Here is a 22,285-nt window from a genome sequence, read left to right on the forward strand (position 1 = left end):
TGTACATTTAATTGGTTTTAGCATATTTAACGTCCAACATGTAACAAAGTGGCTCCTTCATTCATGAAGTGAGAAAGCAGGCTAGAATGTTCTATTTTCAGATAGGACGTAACTGTGAAATACAGACAGAAGCCAAACTCATAACATTCTCAAAAAAGGTAAGATCAGTGTATGTTGATTGTCCACAAGATGACAGCAGTGTAACACAACATTAAATGCAAATTAAGACATCTGGTTTTTCCTGTCACTTCGGTAATTTTTCACATGTAATATATATCACAGGTAGTGCAGCCCTAATACAACACAGGAAGCTAAATAGTTAGGCAATGAGAGTTTTGGTTGCTGACTCTCAGAAAAACAGAGCAAAGAAGTGCATAACACTTCTCGATTCAGGTCAAGAACTATAAAAGAACCAGGATGGCATTGGGTGGGGGACACCCCACTAAAGCATGATCTTGGCTTTACAGTTCCTGCAGCTTTGCCTGTAAAGCTTTTAAGGCAAACAAATAAAGCAAAGGTTCCACCGAGATTTGAACTCGGATCGCTGGATTCAGAGTCCAGAGTGCTAACCATTACACCATGGAACCGTGCTAGCCTTACTGTTGGGTGTGTGTTGTGTCAAAGCGGCAGAGTATGTGAAGATAAATGAACAAGAGGTTAGCTCCAGTGACCGACTAGTTTGACCTCTCTCATGTTCACATGCCCCAGTGATGTGAAAGACAAACCTCAACAGTCATTTAGTAAGCTCACACTTGTTAAACTCAACCCAGACTTTGAATTGTACTGAACACATATAAAAGATGGTTGTCTTGAAAAACAGTAGAATGTACTGAAATAAGAACTGTGCTTTTGAAGTTTTGGACTTCCACTAATGCTCAATATGTGTTTATTTGGTTTAATTAATCTTCTCTGCTGTACTGCTGTCAGTATTTTTTTAAATTTTAGAGACCTGAGGACTAATGTCAGTACAATCTAATGACAGCCAACATAAATCTGCCTATAATAATATTCAGTTTTGACTGACTGGTGCTATAACAACAATTAAGACAAATGTTTACAATTGGCTGCCCTGCATCATAGTCAAATTACTTTATTTATCTTATTAGAGCCCTGTCTCAGTACAATGCAGTACTTAAAGTAAACCAACAAGAGGGATACTGCTTATGTTTTATCTATTTTTTATTTTTAAAAATAAGACAAATAAGTTGAGGTTATGCTTATTCATTTTTTTTTGACTAAATGAGGACCGGTGCGGTTTAAGCTTTGTCCATTTCAAAAATTACATTGTTGAACAATTCATTAGGTACACTTGCACACTCCAGGGATGGGCAAACTTTTTGACTGAGGGGCCACATTGGCTTTTGAAATTTGACAGACGGGCAGGGCGAACACAGGATGCATTTCAAAGCATATCATATCTGTTGGAACTAAGACAAGACTTCCCAAACATGGGCTATGCATCCATTTTCAAGAATATCATATCAGAACCTCAAAGAAACACACAAATGGTATAACAGGATTAAAGCTTACATTCTCTTTCAGTAGGAGCAGTGTTGTCGATCTAATCAAATCAAATCAAGCTTTATTTATAAAGCGCTTTTCCTACATAAAAGAAATGCAACGCAAAGTGCTTTACAAAGGTGAAAACAATACCCCGGTGACCCATATACCCCATTATCACACATGTACGCGCGGATACAGATACCAAACACAAACACACACACACAACATACACACATATGTAACTATATGGACCAATGATTGCATGGCTGAGTACAGAGGAGACACGTGAGTAAACATTATCACAGTAGCCATCTGCACCAGGAGGTCACCAGACCAAGGCCACCAGGACACTGACACAAAAGCGCCCCCACAAGCACGGCAGATAACCCCTGAGGCAGATGGCTCATCCGAAGAACGTTGGAAAATAAAAATAATATCCATCCATCCATCCATCTTCTTCCGCTTATCCGAGGTCGGGTCGCGGGGGCAGCAGCTTAAGCAGGGAAGCCCAGACTTCCCTCTCCCCAGCCACTTCGTCCAGCTCCTCCCGGAGGATCCCGAGGCGTTCCCAGGCCAGCCGGGAGACATAGTCTTCCCAACGTGTCCTGGGTCTTCCCCGTGGCCTCCTACCGGTCGGACGTGCCCTAAACACTTCCCTAGGGAGGCGTTCGGGTGGCATCCTGACCAGATGCCCGAACCACCTCATCTGGCTCCTCTCGATGTGGAGGAGCAGCGGCTTTACTTTGAGCTCCCCCCGGAAGGCAGAGCTCCTCACCCTATCTCTAAGGGAGAGCCCCGCCACCCGGCGGAGGAAACTCTTTTCGGCCGCTTGTACCCGTGATCTTGTCCTTTCGGTCATAACCCAAAGCTCATGACCATAGGTGAGGATGGGAACGTAGATCGACCGGTAAATTGAGAGCTTTGCCTTCCGGCTCAGCTCCTTCTTCACCACAACGGATCGATACAGCGTCCGCATTACTGAAGACGCCGCACCGATCCGCCTGTCTATCTCACGATCCACTCTTCCCTCACTCGTGAACAAGACTCCGAGGTACTTGAACTCCTCCACTTGGGGCAGGGTCTCCTCCGCAACCCGGAGATGGCACTCCACCCTTTTCCGGGCGAGAACCATGGATTCGGACTTGGAGGTGCTGATTCTCATCCCAGTCGCTTCACACTCAGCTGCGAACCGATCCAGCGAGAGCTGAAGATCCTGGCCAGATGAAGCCATCAGGACCACATCATCTGCAAAAAGCAGAGACCTAATCCTGCAGCCACCAAACCAGATCCCCTCAACACCTTGACTGCGCCTACAAATTCTGTCCATAAAAGTTATGAACAGAATCGGTGACAAAGGGCAGCCTTGGCGGAGTCCAAACCTCACTGGAAACGTGTCCGACTTACTGCCGGCAATGCGGACCAAACTTTGGCACTGATCATACAGGGAGCGGACCGCCACAATCAGACAGTCCGATACCCCATACTCTCTGAGCACTCCCCACAGGACTTCCCGAGGGACACGGTCGAATGCCTTCTCCAAGTCCACAAAACACATGTAGACTGATTGGGCAAACTCCCATGCACCCTCAAGGACCCTGCCGAGAGTATAGAGCTGGTCCACAGTTCCACAAACAGGACGAAAATCACACTGTTCTTCCTGAATCTGAGGTGCGACTATCCGGCGTAGCCTCCTCTCCAGCACACCTGAATAGACCTTACCGGGAAGGCTGAGGACTGTGATCCCACGATAGTTAGAACACACCCTCCGGTTCCCCTTCTTAAAGAGAGGAACACCACCCCGGTCTGCCAATCCAGAGGTACCGCCCCCGATGTCCATGCGATGCTGCAGAGTCTTGTCAACCAAGACAGCCCCACAGCATCCAGAGCCTTAAGGAACTCCGGGCGGATCTCATCCACCCCCGGGGCCTTGCCACCAAGGAGCTTTTTAACTACCTCAGCAACCTCAGCCCCAGAAATAGGAGAGCCCACCACAGATTCCCCAGGCACTGCTTCCTCATGGGAAGACGTGTTGGTGGGATTGAGGAGGTCTTCGAAGTATTCCCTCCACAGATCCACAACATCCGCAGTCGAGGTCAGCAGAACACCATCCTCACCATACACGGTGTTGATAGTGCACTGCTTCCCCTTCCTGAGGCGGCGGATGGTGGTCCAGAATCGCTTCGAAGCCGTCCGGAAGTCGTTTTCCATGGCTTCCCCGAACTCCTCCCATGTCCGAGTTTTTGCCTCCGCGACCGCCGAAGCCGCACACCGCTTGGCCTGTCGGTACCTGTCCGCTGCCTCAGGAGTCCTATGAGCCAAAAGAACCCGATAGGACTCCTTCTTCAGCTTGACGGCATCCCTCACCGCCGGTGTCCACCAACGGGTTCTAGGATTACCGCCACGACAGGCACCAACTACCTTGCGGCCACAGCTCCAATCAGCCGCCTCGACAATAGAGGCGTGGAACATGGTCCATTCGGACTCAATGTCCAGCACCTCCCTCGTGACATGTTCAAAGTTCTTCCGGAGGTGGGAATTGAAACTCTCTCTGACAGGAGACTCTGCCAATAAAAATAATAAAACTTGTAATAGTAAGAACCATGTGTAGAGATAAAAATAAAATACAAGTAAGACATATCAAGATTAATATAATATTTTAAAATAAAAAATATGTATCTATATTGTCCCATTCAGGGTCGCGGGGGTGCTGGAGCCTATCTCAGCTGCATTCGGGCGAAATAATATATAAATATAACTAAATAAAATCCATCCATCCATCCATTTTCTACTGCTTGTCCCTTTTGGGGTCGCGGGGGGTGCTGGAGCCTATCTTAGCTGCACTCGGGCGGAAGGCGGGGTACACCCTGGACAAGTCGCCACCTCATCGCAGGGCCAACACAGATAGACAGACAACATTCACACTCACATTCACACACTAGGGCCAATTTAGTGTTGCCAATCAACCTATCCCCAGGTGCATGTCTTTGGAGGTGGGAGGAAGCCGGAGTACCCGGAGGGAACCCACGCAGTCACGGGGAGAACATGCAAACTCCACACAGTAAGATCCCAAGCCTGGGATTGAACTCAGGACTACTCAGGACCTTCGTATTGTGAGGCACATGCACTAACCCCTGTGCCTCCGTGCTGCCTAAATAAAACCTTGCATAACTAATAGGATAACGTCTAGTATCAGTTTTGTTGTGGCAATTCTCAAAACGGATCTTTTGCCTAATTTTGTTCTAATATTTGGCGGGCCGGATTAAAAAGACAAACAGGCCGAATGTGGCCCCGGGCCATAGTTTGCCCATCCCTGCTCTAATGAGATCCTATACAACAAGTCTTAAAGGCCTACTGAAACCCACTACTACCGACCACGCAGTCTGATAGTTTATATATCAATGATAAAATCTTAACATTGCAACACATGCCAATACGGCCGGGTTAACTTATAAAGTGCAATTTTAAAATTCCCGGGAAACTTCCGGTTCAAAACGTCGCGGTATGATGACGTATGCGCGTGACGTCACGAGGTCAAGGGTAGTGTTTGGACCCTATGCAAATAGCTGTTTTCTTCGACAAAATTCCACAGTATTCTGGACATCTGTGTTGGTGAATATTTTGTAATTTGTTTAATGGACAATGGAGACTGAAAATAAGAAAGTTGTAGGTGCGATCGGTGTATTAGCGGCTGGCTGTAGCAACACCAACACCAGGAGGTTGTGTTGTGTTTTGAGCTGGAGAGCAGACGCACTACGGTGAGTACAGCTTTGGCTTCCAAACATTTGATCGCTTGCCCGTACGTGCGTGTCGATATGTGCATGTCACGCACGTAACTTTGGGGAAATATATGTTTCTTGCCGACTCTGATGGCGGCCGGGCTGTCGTCGAAAGCTACAACGCCCGCCGCCACCCCGTAGCTAACTTAGCTTCTATTTTTTTAGCTTCGCCAAGCTGAAAATTAATAACCGTATATTTACATGTTCATGGTTTAATAGTATTGTTGATCTTCTGTCTAGCCTTCCAGTCAGGGTTTTTTAAATTTTGTTTCTATCTGCATTTGAGACTGATGCTATCACGTTAGCTCCGTAGCTAACTTAGCTTCTATTTTTTTTTAGCTTCGCCAAGCTGAAAATTAATAACCGTGTATTTACATGTTCATGGTTTAATAGTATTGTTGAGCTTCTGTCTAGCCTTCCAGTCAGGTTTTTTTTAAATGTTGTTTCTATCTGCATTTTGAGCCTGCTATCACGTTAGCTCTGTAGCTAACATAGCTTCTATTTTTTTAGCTTCGCCAAGCTGAAAGTTATTAACCGTGTATTTACATGTTCATTTTCAAGAGGATATAGTATCCGAGGTGGTTTAAAATACAAATCCGTGATCCACAATAGAAAAAGGAGAGAGTGTTTAATCCAATGAGCCAGCTTGTAACTAAGTTACGGTCAGAGCGACAAAAGATACACGCTGCACTACACTGTAGTCCTTCACTCTAAAGTTCTTCATCCACGAATCTTTCATCCTCGCTCAAATTAATGGGGTAATCGTCGCTTTCTCGCTCCGAATGTCTCTCGCTCCATTGTAAACAACGGGGAATTGTGAGGAATCCTTAGTCTTGTGATGTCACGCTATACTTCCGGTAGGGGCAAGGCTTTTTTTTATCAGCAAGCAAAAGTTGCGAAGTTTATCGTCGATTTTCTCTACTAAATCCTTTCAGCAAAAATATGGCAATATCGCGAAATGATCAAGTATGACACATAGAATGGATCTGCTATTCCCGTTTAAATAAAAAACAATCATTTCAGTAGGCCTTTAAATCTGTGTTAGGAGTAAAGTGTATAGTGCATAGCTGTGTATAGTTATATGTAAAAGGTACAGCATAATTAGCATGCTAAGCCAAAGGTGTCCAAACCTTTTCAACCAGGGGCAACACAGTGAAAAGCATTCGGGGCCATTTTGATATATTATATTTTACTCCAAGTAGTATGCTAACAAAACGGACATGCTAACAATGCTAATAGCTAGCATGATAGCAACCTGTATGGACTGATAGCTAGTTAGTAAGTTAGAGCAGTTGGGTTGACATCGCTTGTCATCAAGTGGATAAATATTTTGCTTCAAATATGCAATTCTTATTTCCTTGAAGTGCTAAATCTCAATGTGAGATGCAAATTTGTAAAATACGGCAAGATAGGAACTGTCTAAACACGGTGTTATGTACAGAAAGCACCAGTGCAGTTGATTTTTTACAAAACAATGGGCACAGTGTATGGAATTTAACTAAAATGCTGACTAGTTACCATTTACCAAATGTTGACCCTGTAATGGTTTCGAGTTGTCCAACAAGGAATTATGACACACTCTCCATCCAATAGGAATTTCCAGGATGAAAATGACGGAAAGTAGACAGACGGACTCACCCCTCTTGTGACAATTGTTATTTTTTTTTGTTTTAAGTGTACTTAATGTTATGGCTCCTTGAGTGACCGCTCCCGGGGGACCCATGCGGTGCCTCCCCTCCCCATCACAGGGTTAAAGGTACAGTCAGCGTGCGTCAGCTGATGCGTGTCGTGACGTCACAGCAGAGGGGGGGGGGCGTGTCCTTTTAGTGAGCCCCAGCCATCCGGCCGCTGTCCTGTGCCGCTTCCTAGCCGCTCGTACAGCCCTGAGAGCGGTCATTCCTACGGCGCTGATCATGCTCTGCGGCTGCGCGGCTCCGGAAGTGAGCCTCGTTGCTCCTCCGCTTCTCCGCTCGTGACTGCCGGCTGTAAACGCTCCGCCTCCTCCTCTGTCGGCCGAGAGAGCAGCTCATGGAGGCCCCGGCGGAGGAGAGACAACCGCAGCCGATGGCCGACTCGTCCCCGCTGCCCACTCTCACGCCAGCCGTGCCCCCTTACGTGACCTTGGGTCTGACGGTGGTCTACAGCGCCTTCTACTCGCTGCTCTTCATCTTCATCTACGTCCAGCTCTGGTTGGTGCTGCGGTATCGGCACAAGCGCTTCAGCTATCAGACCGTGTTCCTGTTCCTGTGCCTGCTGTGGTCGGCCCTAAGAACGGTGCTCTTCTCCTTCTACTTCAAGAACTTTGTCACAGCCAACACTTTGGGGCCTTTTCCCTTCTGGCTGCTCTACTGCTTCCCCGTGTGCCTGCAGTTCTTCACACTCAGCCTCATGAACCTCTACTTTGCACAGGTGAGGCCACGGGATGACGTCACACACCGGCACAGTGGTCTGCAGAGATGCACTGCAAACTATACTAATGCACAACCTTTTTGTCCCCAATAACGTGCTATTATGATTAATGATCAACAAAAAAGCTTTTGCTGACACAAAGTGTCTTCTTACACAATTCCCATATTAAACTATGCAGCTGTTACATATACTGTAATATTGTACATGGTAATTGGGATTTGTTATATATTACATAATAATAAAATATATCAGTATATATTATATACTGTATATATCAGTGTTTTTCAACCACTGTTCCGTGAGATACAGTCTGGTGTGCCGTGGGAGATTATGTACTTTCACCTATTTGGGTAAAAAGTATTTTTTGCAAACCAGTAATTATAATCCACAAATAATGTGCCGTTGTTGAGTGTCGGTGCTGTCTAGAGCAGTGTTTTGTGCCGTGGGATACAGTCTGCTGTGCTGTGAGAGATTATGTAATTTCACCTATTTGGGTGAATTTTTTTTTTTTGAAAACCAGTAATTATAGTCTGCAAATGTGTTGTTGTTGAGTGTCGGTGCTGTCTAGAGCTCGGCAGAGTAACCATGTAATACTCTTCCATATCAGTAGGTGGCAGCCGGTAGCTAATTGCTTTGTAGATGTCGGAAACAGCGGGAGGCAGTGTGAAGGTAAAAAGGTATCTAATGCTTAAACCAAAAATAAACAAAAGGTGAGTGCCCCTAAGAAAAGGCATTGAAGCTTAGGGAAGGCCATGCAGAATGAAACTAAAACTGAACTGGCTACAAATTAAACAAAAACAGAATGCTGGACGACAGCAAAGACTTACTGTGGAGCAAAGACCGCGTCCACAATGTACATCCGAACATGACATGACAATCAACAATGTCCCCACAAAGAAGGATAAAAACAACTGAAATATTTTTGATTGCTAAAACAAAGTAGATGCGGGAAATATCGCTCAAAGGAAGACATGAAACTGCTACAGGAAAATACCAAAAAAAGAGAAAAAGCCACCAAAATAGGAACACAAGACAAGAACTAAAACACTACACACAGGAAAACAGCAAAAAAAACTCTAAATAAGTCACGGCGTGATGTGACAGGTGGTGACAGTACACCTACTTTGAGACAAGAGCTATATTGATGCATGGTTGGTTATGGTTTGAAGTCATATCCAAGAATTGCAACAACGACTTTTTCCTGTCAACTGAGTTTAGTTTTTTAATGATTTCTGCTGGTGGTGTCCCTCCGGATTTTTTCAACGCAACATATGTGCCTTGGCTCAAAAAAGGTTGAAAAACACTGGTATATATAATATGTAAATATTAAACATATGTTATATTTTATATTGCTACTATGGTACATTTTTAGTATACTTAATATCTGCATTATTCTTTCCATCCTTACCCTTTCCATCCTTTGAAGCTGAGCTACTGTGTAGAACAATTTCCCTTGTGGATCAATAAAGTTTGTCTAAGTCTAAGTCTAATAGCATCTCCGGCCACGAATGAAGCGTTATTTTTAGCGACCGGTAGAAAAAGTACCCTGGATCCTGAAAGCATAGCAAAGCTTCCTGTTCTGTGTTTTTCAGAGCACATAAGAAGAAGTGAAAGTGCTTATAACACGATGACACATGTACAGTATTGTGTATGACGCGCTCTTTCTCGTGACAGGTTGTGTTCAAGGCCAAGTCCAAATATGCACCTGAGCTCCTGAGGTACCGGTAAGACCACCGAAAGGGGAAACTGTTCTATAACTCAGGGGTGTCCAAAGTGCAGCCCGGGGGTCATTTGCGATCCGCAGCCTATTCTAAAAATAGTATCACAAAAAAAACCCACATAAAAAGTGGAATAAAAGAGCACATAGGTGAACAGAAAAGGTTGCAATGTTGACACTAAAAACTAGGGATGCACAATTTTTCAAGCCAATACCTCTAGAACAGGAATGTCAAACTGGTTTTCATTGAGGGCCACATGGCAGTTATGGCTGCCATCAGAGGGCCGCTTGTAACAGTGAATAATGTATGAATTTGCCTCTGAATTTCATTATTAATTATATATATTGTTTTAAGTAGACTGTTGATTTTACAGTAAAAATTTAACATTTACATTTTACTGTAAAATATAGTGATTTTTTTTTTTTTTTACAACATTTTACAGTAATTGGAAAAACAGTACCACTGTTTTTTTGTTTGGTGGGGGGGGGGGGGTTCGGAAAAAGTTGGCAGCTTAGTTGCCAGAATTTTTGTGTTTTTACAACATTATATTGTTAATGGAAAAACAGTACAAGTTCTTTTTTTATTCTGGCAACTTAGCTTTCAGTTTTTATACCGTAAAAACCAATGTACCGTTTTTCCATTTACAGTAATACACCGTTAAAAACAACAACCGTAGATTTTACAGTCAAAAACTGGCAGCTCAGTCAACAGAATTTTAAAGCAAAAAGTAGTCAATTTACAGTAATATGCTGTAAAGAACAACGTACAATGTACTGTCATTTATAATAATTTGATGGGTAGTTTGCTGTAGAGTTAAGTATTCTTATATAGACAAAAACATGTTTGGAAAGTATGATAATATACTGTAATATTTGTTGCAATATTGGATACTATTCAAGTTTAAAAGGTATGCCATTTCAAGCAGTACATATATTTTTTACTGTCAAAATGAAAAAGATCTATTACGTTTAGTGAGAAAATATTAAGTACTTTATTGACACAGAACATTTCCAGGAGTTTGCGGGCCAGATAAAATGATGCCGCGGGCCAGATCTGGCCCCCGGGCCTTGAGTTTGACACCTGTGCTCTAGAATGATACGATAACTGATTAACTTATTTATATGTAGTATATTTTAAATGTAGTTTGTGCACAACTTTTTTGCTACTGGCTTTGGGGCATCTTTGTAGGCTTTCAAAACACCATTGTTGCAACACTGGCATTTCAGGTGTCTGATAAGGTTTGATGTGATGAAGCGTGATGTTTTTGTTCCTCCTCGCAGAATGTTTGCAGAACATTTGGTGAAAATAGCACGCAAAATCTCTTTTTCTAAAACAGTGAAGTAGTCTCTAAAGTTGAAGCCATACAATGAGCTCAGGGGAAGTTTACAACACAGTAGTAGAAACGGAGCAGGTGATTTGTTCATCCTACTTTAAAAAGGTAATCTTGCCTCATTAGAGATTTATTTGTATTTTTTATAATAGTCATACAGCCCTACTAATAACCCAAAGCTGATATGCAGGATGTTGTTTTCTTAAATAAATCTATAAACTGTATTGGCTCTGAAAATACATGAAATTGTAAAATGTAATATAGACACGATTTTCAATAAGATTGAGGGTGTCTAATAATCACAAGGTGTTTACATGATTAATATTACTCTACTCAATATTTGTTGTTGTTACCATTACTTAGTATTGCAGACTATTTATTGACTACTATATTTGTGTAGGTTTTTCCCAAAAAATGTGTTCATACATGAGATAAATATCATTAATAATATATTAAAATAAGACCATAATCATTGTATAGATGATAACGACTATAAAGGTAAATAGCTGATTCATGAATAAGGGGTTTGGAGTAAATTAGTTTCACCTCTACCCACTCCTTTTTGGATATTAAAAACCTTATCATTAAGAATAGTTTTAATTTTTTATGTGTTTTCATTGTGAAGTATTCGTTTCTATATAAATCCTTTACTGAATTGTTAGATAGTTTCGTTTCTTATGTAATTTTGACATATTCCTAGCTCCTTCATCCTCAGTTACTAATAAGAATATATTTGCTAATTTACCAGCATATTTGTTTGATTCTCTAAATTTTTTGGTTATATTCAAAATCAAGTGCTACTTCTAATATTAAAAAAGTGAAAATATTAAAACATTTATGTCATACATTTTTATTATTTAATGACATAGTATTTAATGGAATTTTTATTCAGTTTTTTATGATCTAAATAGTACTTTACGTTAGGTCAAGAAAAAACACAGGCTATTTCATCTTTACAAGCCTGTTTCGCTGGTTTCCCTGCTCTTCAGGGGATTTTATAAAATTATATTAATATATATGTATATATATATTAATATATAAAATCCCCTGGACTAGGAGATTTTATAAAATTATATTAATATATATTTTTTATATATATAATAATATATAAGATCCCCTGAAGAGCAGGGAAACTTGCGAAACAGGCTTGTTGGGATGAAATAGCCTCTGTGTTTTTTCCTGACCTAACGTTTATTCCGCTCTACCCCGGTATTGAGCACTGCATAACGGATAAACCACAGAAACCTTGACTATAAATAGTATTTTATATAATTTATTTATCTAAGGGCTGTTTATGTTATTTAGATACAACATATACATAGTAAATCATTTATTATGCAATAGAAAGCCTAATGGAATGTGACATGGGATAATCCTGATTGTTTGAACCGCAATGTAAACAAATAGTCACACAAAGAATTAACTCCACCAGTGGAGTTTACTTTTTTTTTTTGATAAATGTGATGATAACAGTAGCATTAGCAACAAAGCTGATTGCGACGTAGGAAAGCAGATGCTACACAAGTAGCATGCTGCTAAAAGTGTAATATCTAATGATTAACATGAAAATGGTAGTTTGACCCAGGGACAGACCATCAATTCCTATCAATGGTTTATTAATCAAAGTAAAGTTAACTTACTCAAATCAGTGATTGACTATTGAGTATTAAAAATGTCATTGTTCCACACAAAGTAGAAATAAAATAACTAACTAGCGTCTTAATTGTGTGTATGAACGTCTTGTGACCATTTATGAACGAGTGAAGCTGAAGACAACTAACGACGTCACACTGTCCCTCACAGGCTGCCACTGTATCTGCTCTTCCTGTCCATGAGCCTGCTCTTTTTAGCCGTCAACCTGGTGTGCGCCATGCTGGTGAGGACGTCCTCTGCGGACACCCGCACAGTGGTGCTGGTGAGGGTGGCCATCAACGACACCCTCTTCGTCCTGTGCGCCGTGTCGCTCTCGCTGTGTCTCTACAAGATTGCCAAAATGTCCCTGGCCAACATTTATCTGGAATCCAAGGTGAGAAATGAGATGGTTGTTGGTCAGAAGAAAAACATATGCGATAACATGTTTTTAATCACAGGGGACCTCAGTGTGCCAGGTGACCGCTGTAGGGGCCATAGTCATCCTCCTGTACACATCCAGGGCCTGCTACAATCTGGTCGTCCTGGGACTCTCGAACAAGAGCATCAACTCCTTTGACTACGACTGGTACAACGTTTCTGACCAGGTACCCCTTAAAATGTTGTGATATGGTGTTACCTTGTGTGGCAGCTGTCATCTGTATCATTATTTTATTTTTGGATGCTTCGACAAACCCATTTGAGGTGTCTGATGCAAGGGCCAGTATTGCCGATACCAATAAATTTGAACAGCACAACAAAAAAGCACAGCTATTTGTGATAATAACCATAGAAGAGAACTGAAAAATATTGATCTCATCACGCTGGTATTAACCAAATAAGGATTTTTCTATTGTGGGTCACGGATTTGTATTTTAAACCACCTCGGATACTATATCCTCTTGAAAATGAGAGTCGAGAACGCTAAATGGACATTCACAGTGACTTTTATCTCCACGACAATACATCGACGAAACACTTTAGCTACGGAGCTAAAGTGATAGCATTGTGCTTAACTGCATATAGAAACAAACTAAATAAATCCCTGACTGGAAGGATAGACAGAAGATCAACAATACTATTAAACCATGGACATGTAAATACACGGTTAATGCTTTCCAGCCTGGCGAAGGTTAACAATGATGTTGCTAACGACGCCATTGAAGCTAACTTAGCAATCGGACCTCACAGAGCTATGCTACAAACATTAGCTATCCACCTACGCCAGCCAGCCCTCATCTGCTCATCAACACCCGTGCTCACCTGCGTTCCAGCGATCAACGGAAGGACGAAGGACTTCACCCGATCACAGATGCGGTCGGCGAGACGGAGGAAGTTAAAGTGAGTTCGCCGGCTAACGCGTCTGCTATCCATCTCTGTCTTCCTGGTTGTGTTACTGTAGTCCGCCGCTAATACACCGATCCCACCTACAAGTTTCTTCTTTGCAGTCTCCATTGTTCATTAAACAAATTGCAAAAGATTCACCAACACAGATGTCCAGAATACTGTGGAATTTTGAAATGAAAACAGAGCTTTTTTGTATTGTATTCAATGGGGTACCAATACTTCCGCATCAACTGATTCCGTCACGCGCATACGTCATCATACCTAGACGTTTTCAACCGGAAGTGTGGCGGGAAATTTAAAATTGCAATTTATAAGTTAACCCGGCCGTATTGGCATGTGTTGCAATGTTAAGATTTCATCATTGATATATAAACTATCAGACTGCGTAGTCGGTAGTAGTGGGTTTCAGTAGGCCTTTAAAGACTGTAGTTTTCCTCTGGAATCTGAAAAATGTTTTGTAAATGCAACCCAACAGTTGACATGTAACAGAACGTGGCATCGTTGAGATATAAACAAAAACATATTTTGACATTTAGGGCAGACAACAGATGTATGATGTATGCAAACATGATGTAATGGATAGGAATGTCTGATGCTGGATGTCAATAAAACTTAAATGAAAAAAAGACATGTAACAGAAGGAGTGGAGGAAAATGCCAAAGAACAAGCAGTTTTTTGGACTTTTTAGGCATTTTTCACACAAAATGTTTAGATTATACCCAAAAATATTCCACCATCGACTTACCTCAGTCAGACAAGACAGTTGACCGTGACCCATATGTGGAATTTATCACAACCTAGGATGTAATGTTATGTTGATACACTATTAAATATATAATAAAAAGAATGGACTAGTACGGTACTTGTGTCAGCAATCGAAAGTATACATTTAGTCAGGTTTTGTATTTTCTTTCAGGCAGATTTACAGTCCACTCTGGGCGACACCGGCTACGTCGTCTTCGGGGTGATCTTGTTCGTGTGGGAGCTGCTCCCCACTTCTCTGGTGGTATTCTTCTTCAGAGTGCGCCAGCCCGACCTGGACAGGGTGAGTCGTCATGTCTACGCCTCCCTTTTGGCCTCGCCGGACATGACACGTAGATCGCAGTTAAAGCGGAATACTTTTTGAAGTTTCTGACACTTTCTGAAGTAGTGGACATTTAAATTTTCACACACTTTGTTCCACAGAGTGGCTCGGTGCTTCCCGGCCACGTCTTCTCCTCCAGGGCTTATTTCTTCGACAACCCTCGACGTTACGACAGCGACGATGACCTGGCGTGGAGCGTCATGCCTCAGAACATCCAAGCCAGGTAAAACACAAATTGATTCGTCGCTACCTGTTCGCCCTTGCGTACAAACATTAAAACACACCTGGTCTGCCAGAGAATAAGAAGACAAAGCAGAAAGAATCAGTGTTGTCAATTTACTGCACACGAACAGGTTTAATCCAGCCCGCGGATCAGTTTGCTAAATGTTTAAAAATAAGCTGCATTTTTTGAAATTAAAGAAACTGCTGTTCTAAATGTGTCCACTGGATGTTGCAACAGCAACTCAGTAACCCACGTCACTCATGACGATGTGTCAGCTGACATTAAGCGCCCTCTGGGTTGGCTTCCGCTAGTCCAATCAGTGCAGGTGCAAGCAATCAGCTGCTCCTCTTGTGGTTGGCAGCAGTATTGTCGTGCAATACCTTCTTTCAATGTAAATTATCCACTCAAAGGATAAAATAACGAAATGGTAAGATGCAAAGACTTCAGTCAACTTGACCATCAGCTTTGTAGTTAGAGTTCCATGCAGCGCTTGCAATTGGTTAAATGCACGATGCGCACCCTGAACTCCATTGTAAAAATGTGTGTTTCTACATTTGTTGTGTTTTTTTCTATTTTATTTCATGCTTGAATCTAGCATGCTCACATTGGTTAAGTGTGTAATTATGTTACCTTGATTTCGGCTATGGTAACTGTTTTTTTTTTATATTATAATTATAATATTTGAAGGATGATAATTGAATGTGTTGTGGCAGTTGCGGATTTCAGCAATGTGGCAGTTTGAGGACTGAGACAAAGTCTAAGTTCATTGGTTTATGGTCTTTTTGAAACTGCACCAATTTTTTCCTCAGAATTTTCAACTGACTAGAAGTGTTTTGTCAAAAGGATTTTTTGTAATGTGTGCATTTTCAGGATGTGCTTGTTCTATTTTTGGCCAAAGTAAGACAAAAAAAAATCTAATGTGGTCTTTACTTTTAAGTTTTAATGTCATGATTTTACCAGTCCCTTACCACGTATCCTTATTAATGCCTGTAATGGCGCGTCGTCACGTCATGAAATTGCTGGTTTTATGAACAGAGGAGCATGTTCGGCAGCGCACAATCACGGAGTACTTACAAGCAGACACAGTGTGTAGACAGAAAAGGGAGAACGGACGCATTTTGGCTTAAAAACTAACGATAAAGGTGAAGTTATAACACTGAAACGCCCTCAGGAAGAGGTACTTTAAGACATGGCTAGCGATCTAGCAGTTGACATCCATCCATTTTAGCTACTTCTAAATCACTAATCCACGAATCCATGGCGACAAATAAAGTACATTTCTTACAAGCATCATCCCTGCAGGACGAGGAATAGCTAAACATGTTTCACTACACACCGTAGTAGGATACAATAGATAAACGGCGTCACCGCTAACAATAGCTAGCTAGCGTGTCTGAATGTAAACAAATGCCATGGGTGGATCTACACCTGACATCCACTGTAATGATATCAAGTACAATAGCGTATCTAGTCGATATTACTATGATTACATTGATATTTTTTATCGTCACAAAACTTTTTTCCTTTTTTCGTTTATAAATTCAGGAAATATGTCCCTGGACACATGAGGACTTTGAATATGACCAATGTATGATCCTGTAACTACTAAATGTGTGGTATCATCCAAAACTAGTGTAAAGTGTCCAACCAACAGAAGAATAAATGATTATTACATTTTAACAGAAGTGTAGATAGAACATGTTTAAAGAGAAAGTACGCAGATATTAACAGTAAATGAACAAGTGGATTAATAATAAATTTTTACAGCTTGTCCTTAATAATTTTGACAAAATAATAGAATGGAAAATGACACAATATGTTACTGCATAAGTCAGCAGACAAATTATGAGCCTTTTTTTTGCTTATTTACTACTAAAAAAAATAATTTTTTTTCAAGGAGATTGTCAGCATAATTTGATGTAAAAAAATCTAGTTCATAAAATTCAAACGCAAAAAAATTCAGTTACATAAATTCAGTGTCAAAAAATAGCTTTCGGAATAAAGAGACAAATGAACCTCCATACACACCAGTCGGAGTCTCCTCACTCATCTTTGCACTGGCTTTTCAGGGAACCATCCTCAGTAAGATAAAGCAGCATGTACGCTCAACATAATATGTGTCATCAATTTGCATATTTACATGAATTTGACAGCCGGTACGGAAAAAGCTTGCACACCCCTGGTTGACGCACCCTTTTGTTTGTTTCAGTTTGGTTGCCGACAGTTACGAGTGGGGAAGCCAGAGCAGCAGCATCAGCGCTTACATCGCAGGGGATGACGTTTACCACCTCCCACTTCCCCCCGAGGAGCTCAGCCATTACTGATTAGAGGTCACTGGACTCTCGTTTTCTTGACCCCTGATGTTTTTGCACTGTTGTTATTCTAATGAAGCACACTGGACTGGACACATTGGGATGAGTTCCAGGCAAGAACTAACACAAATGCCAGTATATAAAGAACCACTGATTTGCACACTACATGTACAGATGCGGGCCCAATATGACTGCTCTAAAAGTTTTCTTTTTTTATGTGATTAATATATTTCCTGAACTGTTGCATTGTGCACTGTATTCCTATTTCATGTACGCGTGTTTCTTTTCTTACAGATTAGTCGTTTAATCCATTAAAACACTTTTTACGACGTGTTTTTTCAAGTTTAACATCACTGCCTAAATCAGGGGTGTCAAACTCATTTTAGATCGGGGGCCACACGGAGGAAAATCTACTCCCAAGTGGGCCGGACTGGTAAAACCACGGCACGATAACACTTCAGATTGTTGTCTTTGTTTTAAAAAATAGAACAAGCACATTCTGAAGATGTACAAATCAGAATGTTGTTGTTTTTTATTACACTTACATGTTGCGGTTAATAGTATTATATCTTTATTTGTCGTTATTTATACTTTCTGAATAAATAATGTGATAATGTTCATCAGTCAACTCATTGGTGTTCATTTTCAATCTATCAAGATAAAAATATGTCAAAATCAAATTACAGGATGTTATTTATGTAGTTGGCTCATTTTCCTCGAACATCATGTGGTTTATTATTATTTTTTACATATGTAGCATAATCTGCAGATACAAAGAATTGCTATTGCGACATCAAGTGGACACATTTAAAACAGCAGTTTCTTTCATTCAAAAATTTTGGCTAATTTTCATACTCATCCCGCGGGCCGGATAAAACCTGTACGTTTGACGCCCCTGGTCTAAATAAAAATGTTTAGACGGAAGACTTTTTTGTATGCTATGACAACCAGTGGTCAAAACATTAGGTACATAATGCGATGTAAAATGAAAGAATAAGGCTGTTAGGACTCTGCCACAGTCTAATTTTTACAACACTGCTAATTTAAAACCCTTTAAAATAAATTTTTTCGAGTATTAAAGCCATGTACTGCATATATACTTTGTTACCACACTTATACATTGGAGGCACTATTTTTTTTATACAGGTCCAAAATGCTACAGAGGCAGAATGTACCTTAAAAAATGAAACATTGACGAGCTGGAGCCTATCCCAGCTGACTCTCAGGGCACAAACAACCATTTACACATGGGCAAGTCTTTCTGCATGCATGCAACACCACTCTCCTCCAGTAGAGGGCAGCATCCAACTAGATTTGGTGCAATGCGGATGAAGCGTGACATCCCCACATCAGTCATAGACAACAGTGGCTGTTGGAGGTAAATAATGCTGACATGCACGTCTACACCCTTGTTGAATGAACTGAAACTAACACCAACCTGGTTCTTGTCAGAAAAAAATATTTCTTTTATTCATTTGATTTCTCCTTATTGCAAACCTGAGCACATTTGCACAACAGTAGCATGGACACAGATTCCATTGTGAAAAGCATAATGCATGGAGGTTATGCAGTACACTGTACCTTTAAGGAATTCACTGAGAGATTAGCTTGACCCCTGTGATTTATTGTGAAAGTTGTATGGTGCAAATGTTCCTAAAAAACAGAGGGCACGGGGGAAGTAAAAAAAACACAGTCGTCCCTTTCGGTACAATGCCATGACATCCACAGTCCTTTGGGTTGTCAAGGCTGACCGAGTGTGGCCACGATTGGCTGGGTAGGCTTGTTTTTGTGTCCTTAAGAAACATCCATCTTCCCACTGCCTCATGTAAAACACACATGCTCTCTATAGGCCACTTTCTGGGGACAGAGCACTTATTGGCTGCGTGCAGCGCACGGACGCAGGCTTCCCACTAGGTGGGATCTGATGGCTTGCCGAGATCAACCTTTACTCCTTTCTCTCCTGCACCTGCATGCAGAGAGGAGGAAAAAAAACCCAACATGTTTGTTCCCAACTTGCACACAGTCAACAACACCATGAGAGAAGACTTGAAATCAAACCCTACCTGTTAAATACTTTTCTTTCGCTCTGGCTCGCTCATCTGCATCGAAATACCACACGGTGATGGCATACCTGCAGAGACAGAATAAGGGCAGTGAGTCAGTGCTCAAACAATGCCTGGGCGCGTGCAGTAGAGCAGTGTGGATGCTCGGGATGTGCAAACCATCACAAGAACACGATCCCATCTCATGACATCGCCAACAGCACAATGCTTGTACAGCAACCATTCACTCCAATAAGAAATTAGACAGAATTCCAAACCTTTGTTTGTTGGTTATAATGTGGAAACAAGCATAAAACCAGCAATACTTATATGATCAAAACTGCCCCTGTAACTACTTGGTATTGGATCAATATTCAAATTTGTAGTATCGCTTGGAACTAATGTAAAGTATCTAAAAAACAGAAGAATAGGTGTTTAAGTTGTTCAACAGGCTGGGGTCTCCGTTGTCGTATTTTAGGCTCCATAATGCGGCAGACATTTTTAACTACTACAGACTACAGGCAGGCCAGTCTAGTACCTGCACTCTTTTACTATGAAGCCACGCTGTTGTAACACGTGGCTTGGCATTGTCTTGCTGAAATAAGCAGGGGCGTCCATGATAAGGTTGCTTGGATGGCAACATATGTTGCTCCAAAACCTGTATGTACCTTTCAGCATTAATGGTTAATGATGCCAGATGTGTAAGTTACCCATAGCTTGGGCACTAATACACCCCCATACCATCACAGATGCTGGCTTTTGAACTTTGCGCCTATAACAATCCGGATGGTTTATTTTCCTCTTTGTTCCGGAGGACACGACATCCACAGTTTCCAAAAACAATTTGAAATGTGGACTCGTCAGACCACAGATCAGTTTTCCACTTTGCATCAGTCCATCTTAGATGAGCTCGGGCCCAGCGAAGCCGGCGGCATTTCTGGGTGTTGTTGATAAATGTATTTCGCTTTGCAAAGTAGAGTTTTAACTTGCACTTACAGATGTAGCGACCAACTGTAGTTACTGACAGTGGTTTTCTGAAGTGTTCCTGAGCCCATGTGGGGATATCCTTTACACACTGATGTCGCTTTTTGATGCAGTACCGCCTGAGGGATCCAAGGTCATGGGCATTCAATGTTATGTGCAGTGATTTCTCCAGATTCTCTGAACCTTTTGATGGTATTACGGACCGTAGATGGTGAAATCCCTAAATTGCTTGCGTTTTCCAGTTCGAATGTTAAGTATCTTGTCTTTGCAGTGTATTCAATTGAATATAGATTGAAAAGGATTTGAAAATCATTGTATTCTGTTTTTATTTACGATTTACACAACGTGGCAACTTCACTGGCTTTGGGGTTTGTATATTTATACGTATATATGTATGTATAAATACATATATATATACATTTTATATATATATATATATATATATATATATATATATATATATATATATATATATATATATATACGGAGACAGCCCTCGTATATATATATATATGTATGTATAAATACATATATATATACATTTTATATATATATATATATATATATATATATATATATATATTATATATATATATATATATATATATATATATATATATATATATATATATATATATATATATATATATATATACACACGGAGACAGCCCTCGCAAGAATGACTAATGATCTATTGCTAACGATGGATTCTGATGCGTCATCTATGTTGCTGCTTCTTGATCTTAGCGCCGCTTTCGATACTGTTGATCATAATATTTTATTAGAGCGTATCAAAACACGTATTGGGATGTCAGACTTAGCCTTGTCTTGGTTTAACTCTTATCTTACTGACAGGATGCAGTGTGTCTCCCATAACAATGTGACCTCGGACTATGTTAAGGTAACGTGCGGAGTTCCCCAGGGTTCGGTTCTTGGCCCTGCACTCTTTAGTATCTACATGCTGCCGCTAGGTGACATCATACGCAAATACGGTGTTAGCTTTCACTGTTATGCTGATGACACCCAACTCTACATGCCCCTAAAGCTGACCAACACGGCGGATTGTAGTCAGCTGGAGGCGTGTCTTAATTAAATTAAACAATGGATGTCCACTAACTTTTTGCAACTCAACGCTAAGAAAACGGAAATGCTGATTATCGGTCCTGCTCAACACCGACATCTATTTAATAATACCACCTTAACATTTGACAACCAAACAATTACACAAGGCGACTCGGTAAAGAATCTGGGTATTATCTTCGACCCAACTCTCTCGTTTGAGTCACACATTAAGAGTGTTACTAAAAAGGCCTTCTTTCATCTCCGTAATATCGCTAAAATTCGTTCCATTTTGTCCACAAGCGACGCTGAGATCATTATCCATGCGTTCGTTACGTCTCGTCTCGATTACTGTAACGTATTATTTTCGGGCCTCCCTATGTCTAGCATTAAAAGATTACAGATGGTACAAAATGCTGCTGCTAGACTTTTGACAAAAACAAGAAAGTTTGATCATATTACGCCTATACTGGCTCACCTGCACTGGCTTCCTGTGCACCTAAGATGCAACTTTAAAGTTTTACTACTTACGTATAAAATACTACACGGTCTAGCTCCTGCCTATCTTGCTGATTGTATTGTACCATATGTCCCGGCAAGAAATCTGCGTTCAAAGAACTCCGGCTTATTAGTGATTCCCAGAGCCCAAAAAAAGTCTGCGGGCTATAGAGCATTTTCTATTCGGGCTCCAGTACTATGGAATGCCCTCCCGGTAAAAGTTAGAGATGCTACCTCAGTAGAAGCATTTAAGTCTCATCTTAAAACTCATTTGTATACTCTAGCCTTTAAATAGACTCCCTTTTTAGACCAGTTGATCTGCCGTTTCTTTTCTTTTCTTTTCTCCTCTGCTCCCCTCTCCCTTATGGAGG

The 22,285-nt window shown here is 41.1% G+C and overlaps 2 protein-coding genes and 1 non-coding gene across 5 annotated transcripts in view; 1 reads left to right on the forward strand and 2 right to left on the reverse strand.

Annotated features, from left to right (window-relative positions):
- Positions 1 to 515: 515 nt before the first annotated feature.
- Positions 516 to 587, reverse strand: trnaq-cug (transfer RNA glutamine (anticodon CUG)). The gene has a single exon. It is a non-coding gene; the product is annotated as a tRNA-Gln (tRNA).
- A 6,516-nt stretch (positions 588 to 7,103) lies between these two features.
- On the forward strand, positions 7,104 to 17,664 carry gpr137ba (G protein-coupled receptor 137Ba). 2 transcript variants are annotated; one of them, XM_062058546.1, is made up of 7 exons: positions 7,104 to 7,688; positions 9,363 to 9,412; positions 12,540 to 12,762; positions 12,827 to 12,973; positions 14,629 to 14,757; positions 14,898 to 15,019; positions 17,229 to 17,664. In XM_062058546.1, the coding sequence occupies exons 1-7, from the start codon at positions 7,308 to 7,310 to the stop codon at positions 17,341 to 17,343; spliced, it is 1,167 nt and encodes a 388-aa protein (XP_061914530.1). In that variant the 5' UTR covers positions 7,104 to 7,307; the 3' UTR covers positions 17,344 to 17,664. The 2 variants fall into 2 exon arrangements, with proteins under 2 accessions (XP_061914530.1, XP_061914531.1); XM_062058547.1 differs by having other exon boundaries at positions 9,363 to 9,406.
- A 1,118-nt stretch (positions 17,665 to 18,782) lies between these two features.
- Positions 18,783 to 22,285, reverse strand: part of egln1a (egl-9 family hypoxia-inducible factor 1a) — an 85,143-nt gene continuing 81,640 nt past the window's right edge. For both annotated transcript variants that reach the window (XM_062058549.1, XM_062058548.1), the window contains 2 exons: positions 19,395 to 19,462; positions 18,783 to 19,297 (listed from right to left, as the gene is read on the reverse strand). In XM_062058549.1, coding sequence (XP_061914533.1) covers positions 19,242 to 19,297; positions 19,395 to 19,462 — 124 coding nt within the window. In that variant the 3' untranslated portion in view covers positions 18,783 to 19,241. The remainder of the gene's footprint in view (positions 19,298 to 19,394; positions 19,463 to 22,285) is intronic.

This window comes from Entelurus aequoreus, linkage group LG09 (genome assembly GCF_033978785.1).
Source record: "Entelurus aequoreus isolate RoL-2023_Sb linkage group LG09, RoL_Eaeq_v1.1, whole genome shotgun sequence".
In the NCBI taxonomy this organism is placed as follows: Eukaryota; Metazoa; Chordata; class Actinopteri; order Syngnathiformes; family Syngnathidae; genus Entelurus; species Entelurus aequoreus.

What these genes read in the sequence shown, in the direction of transcription:
- gpr137ba (XM_062058546.1), top strand. Translation starts at nt 7,308, where the DNA reads ATGGAGGCCCCGGCGGAGGAGAGACAACCGCAGCCGATGGCCGACTCG. An exon ending in TGAACCTCTACTTTGCACAG is followed by an intron (nt 7,689 to 9,362) that starts GTGAGGCCACGG and finishes TTCTCGTGACAG; the next exon opens with GTTGTGTTCAAGGCCAAGTC. An exon ending in GGTACAACGTTTCTGACCAG is followed by an intron (nt 12,974 to 14,628) that starts GTACCCCTTAAA and finishes ATTTTCTTTCAG; the next exon opens with GCAGATTTACAGTCCACTCT.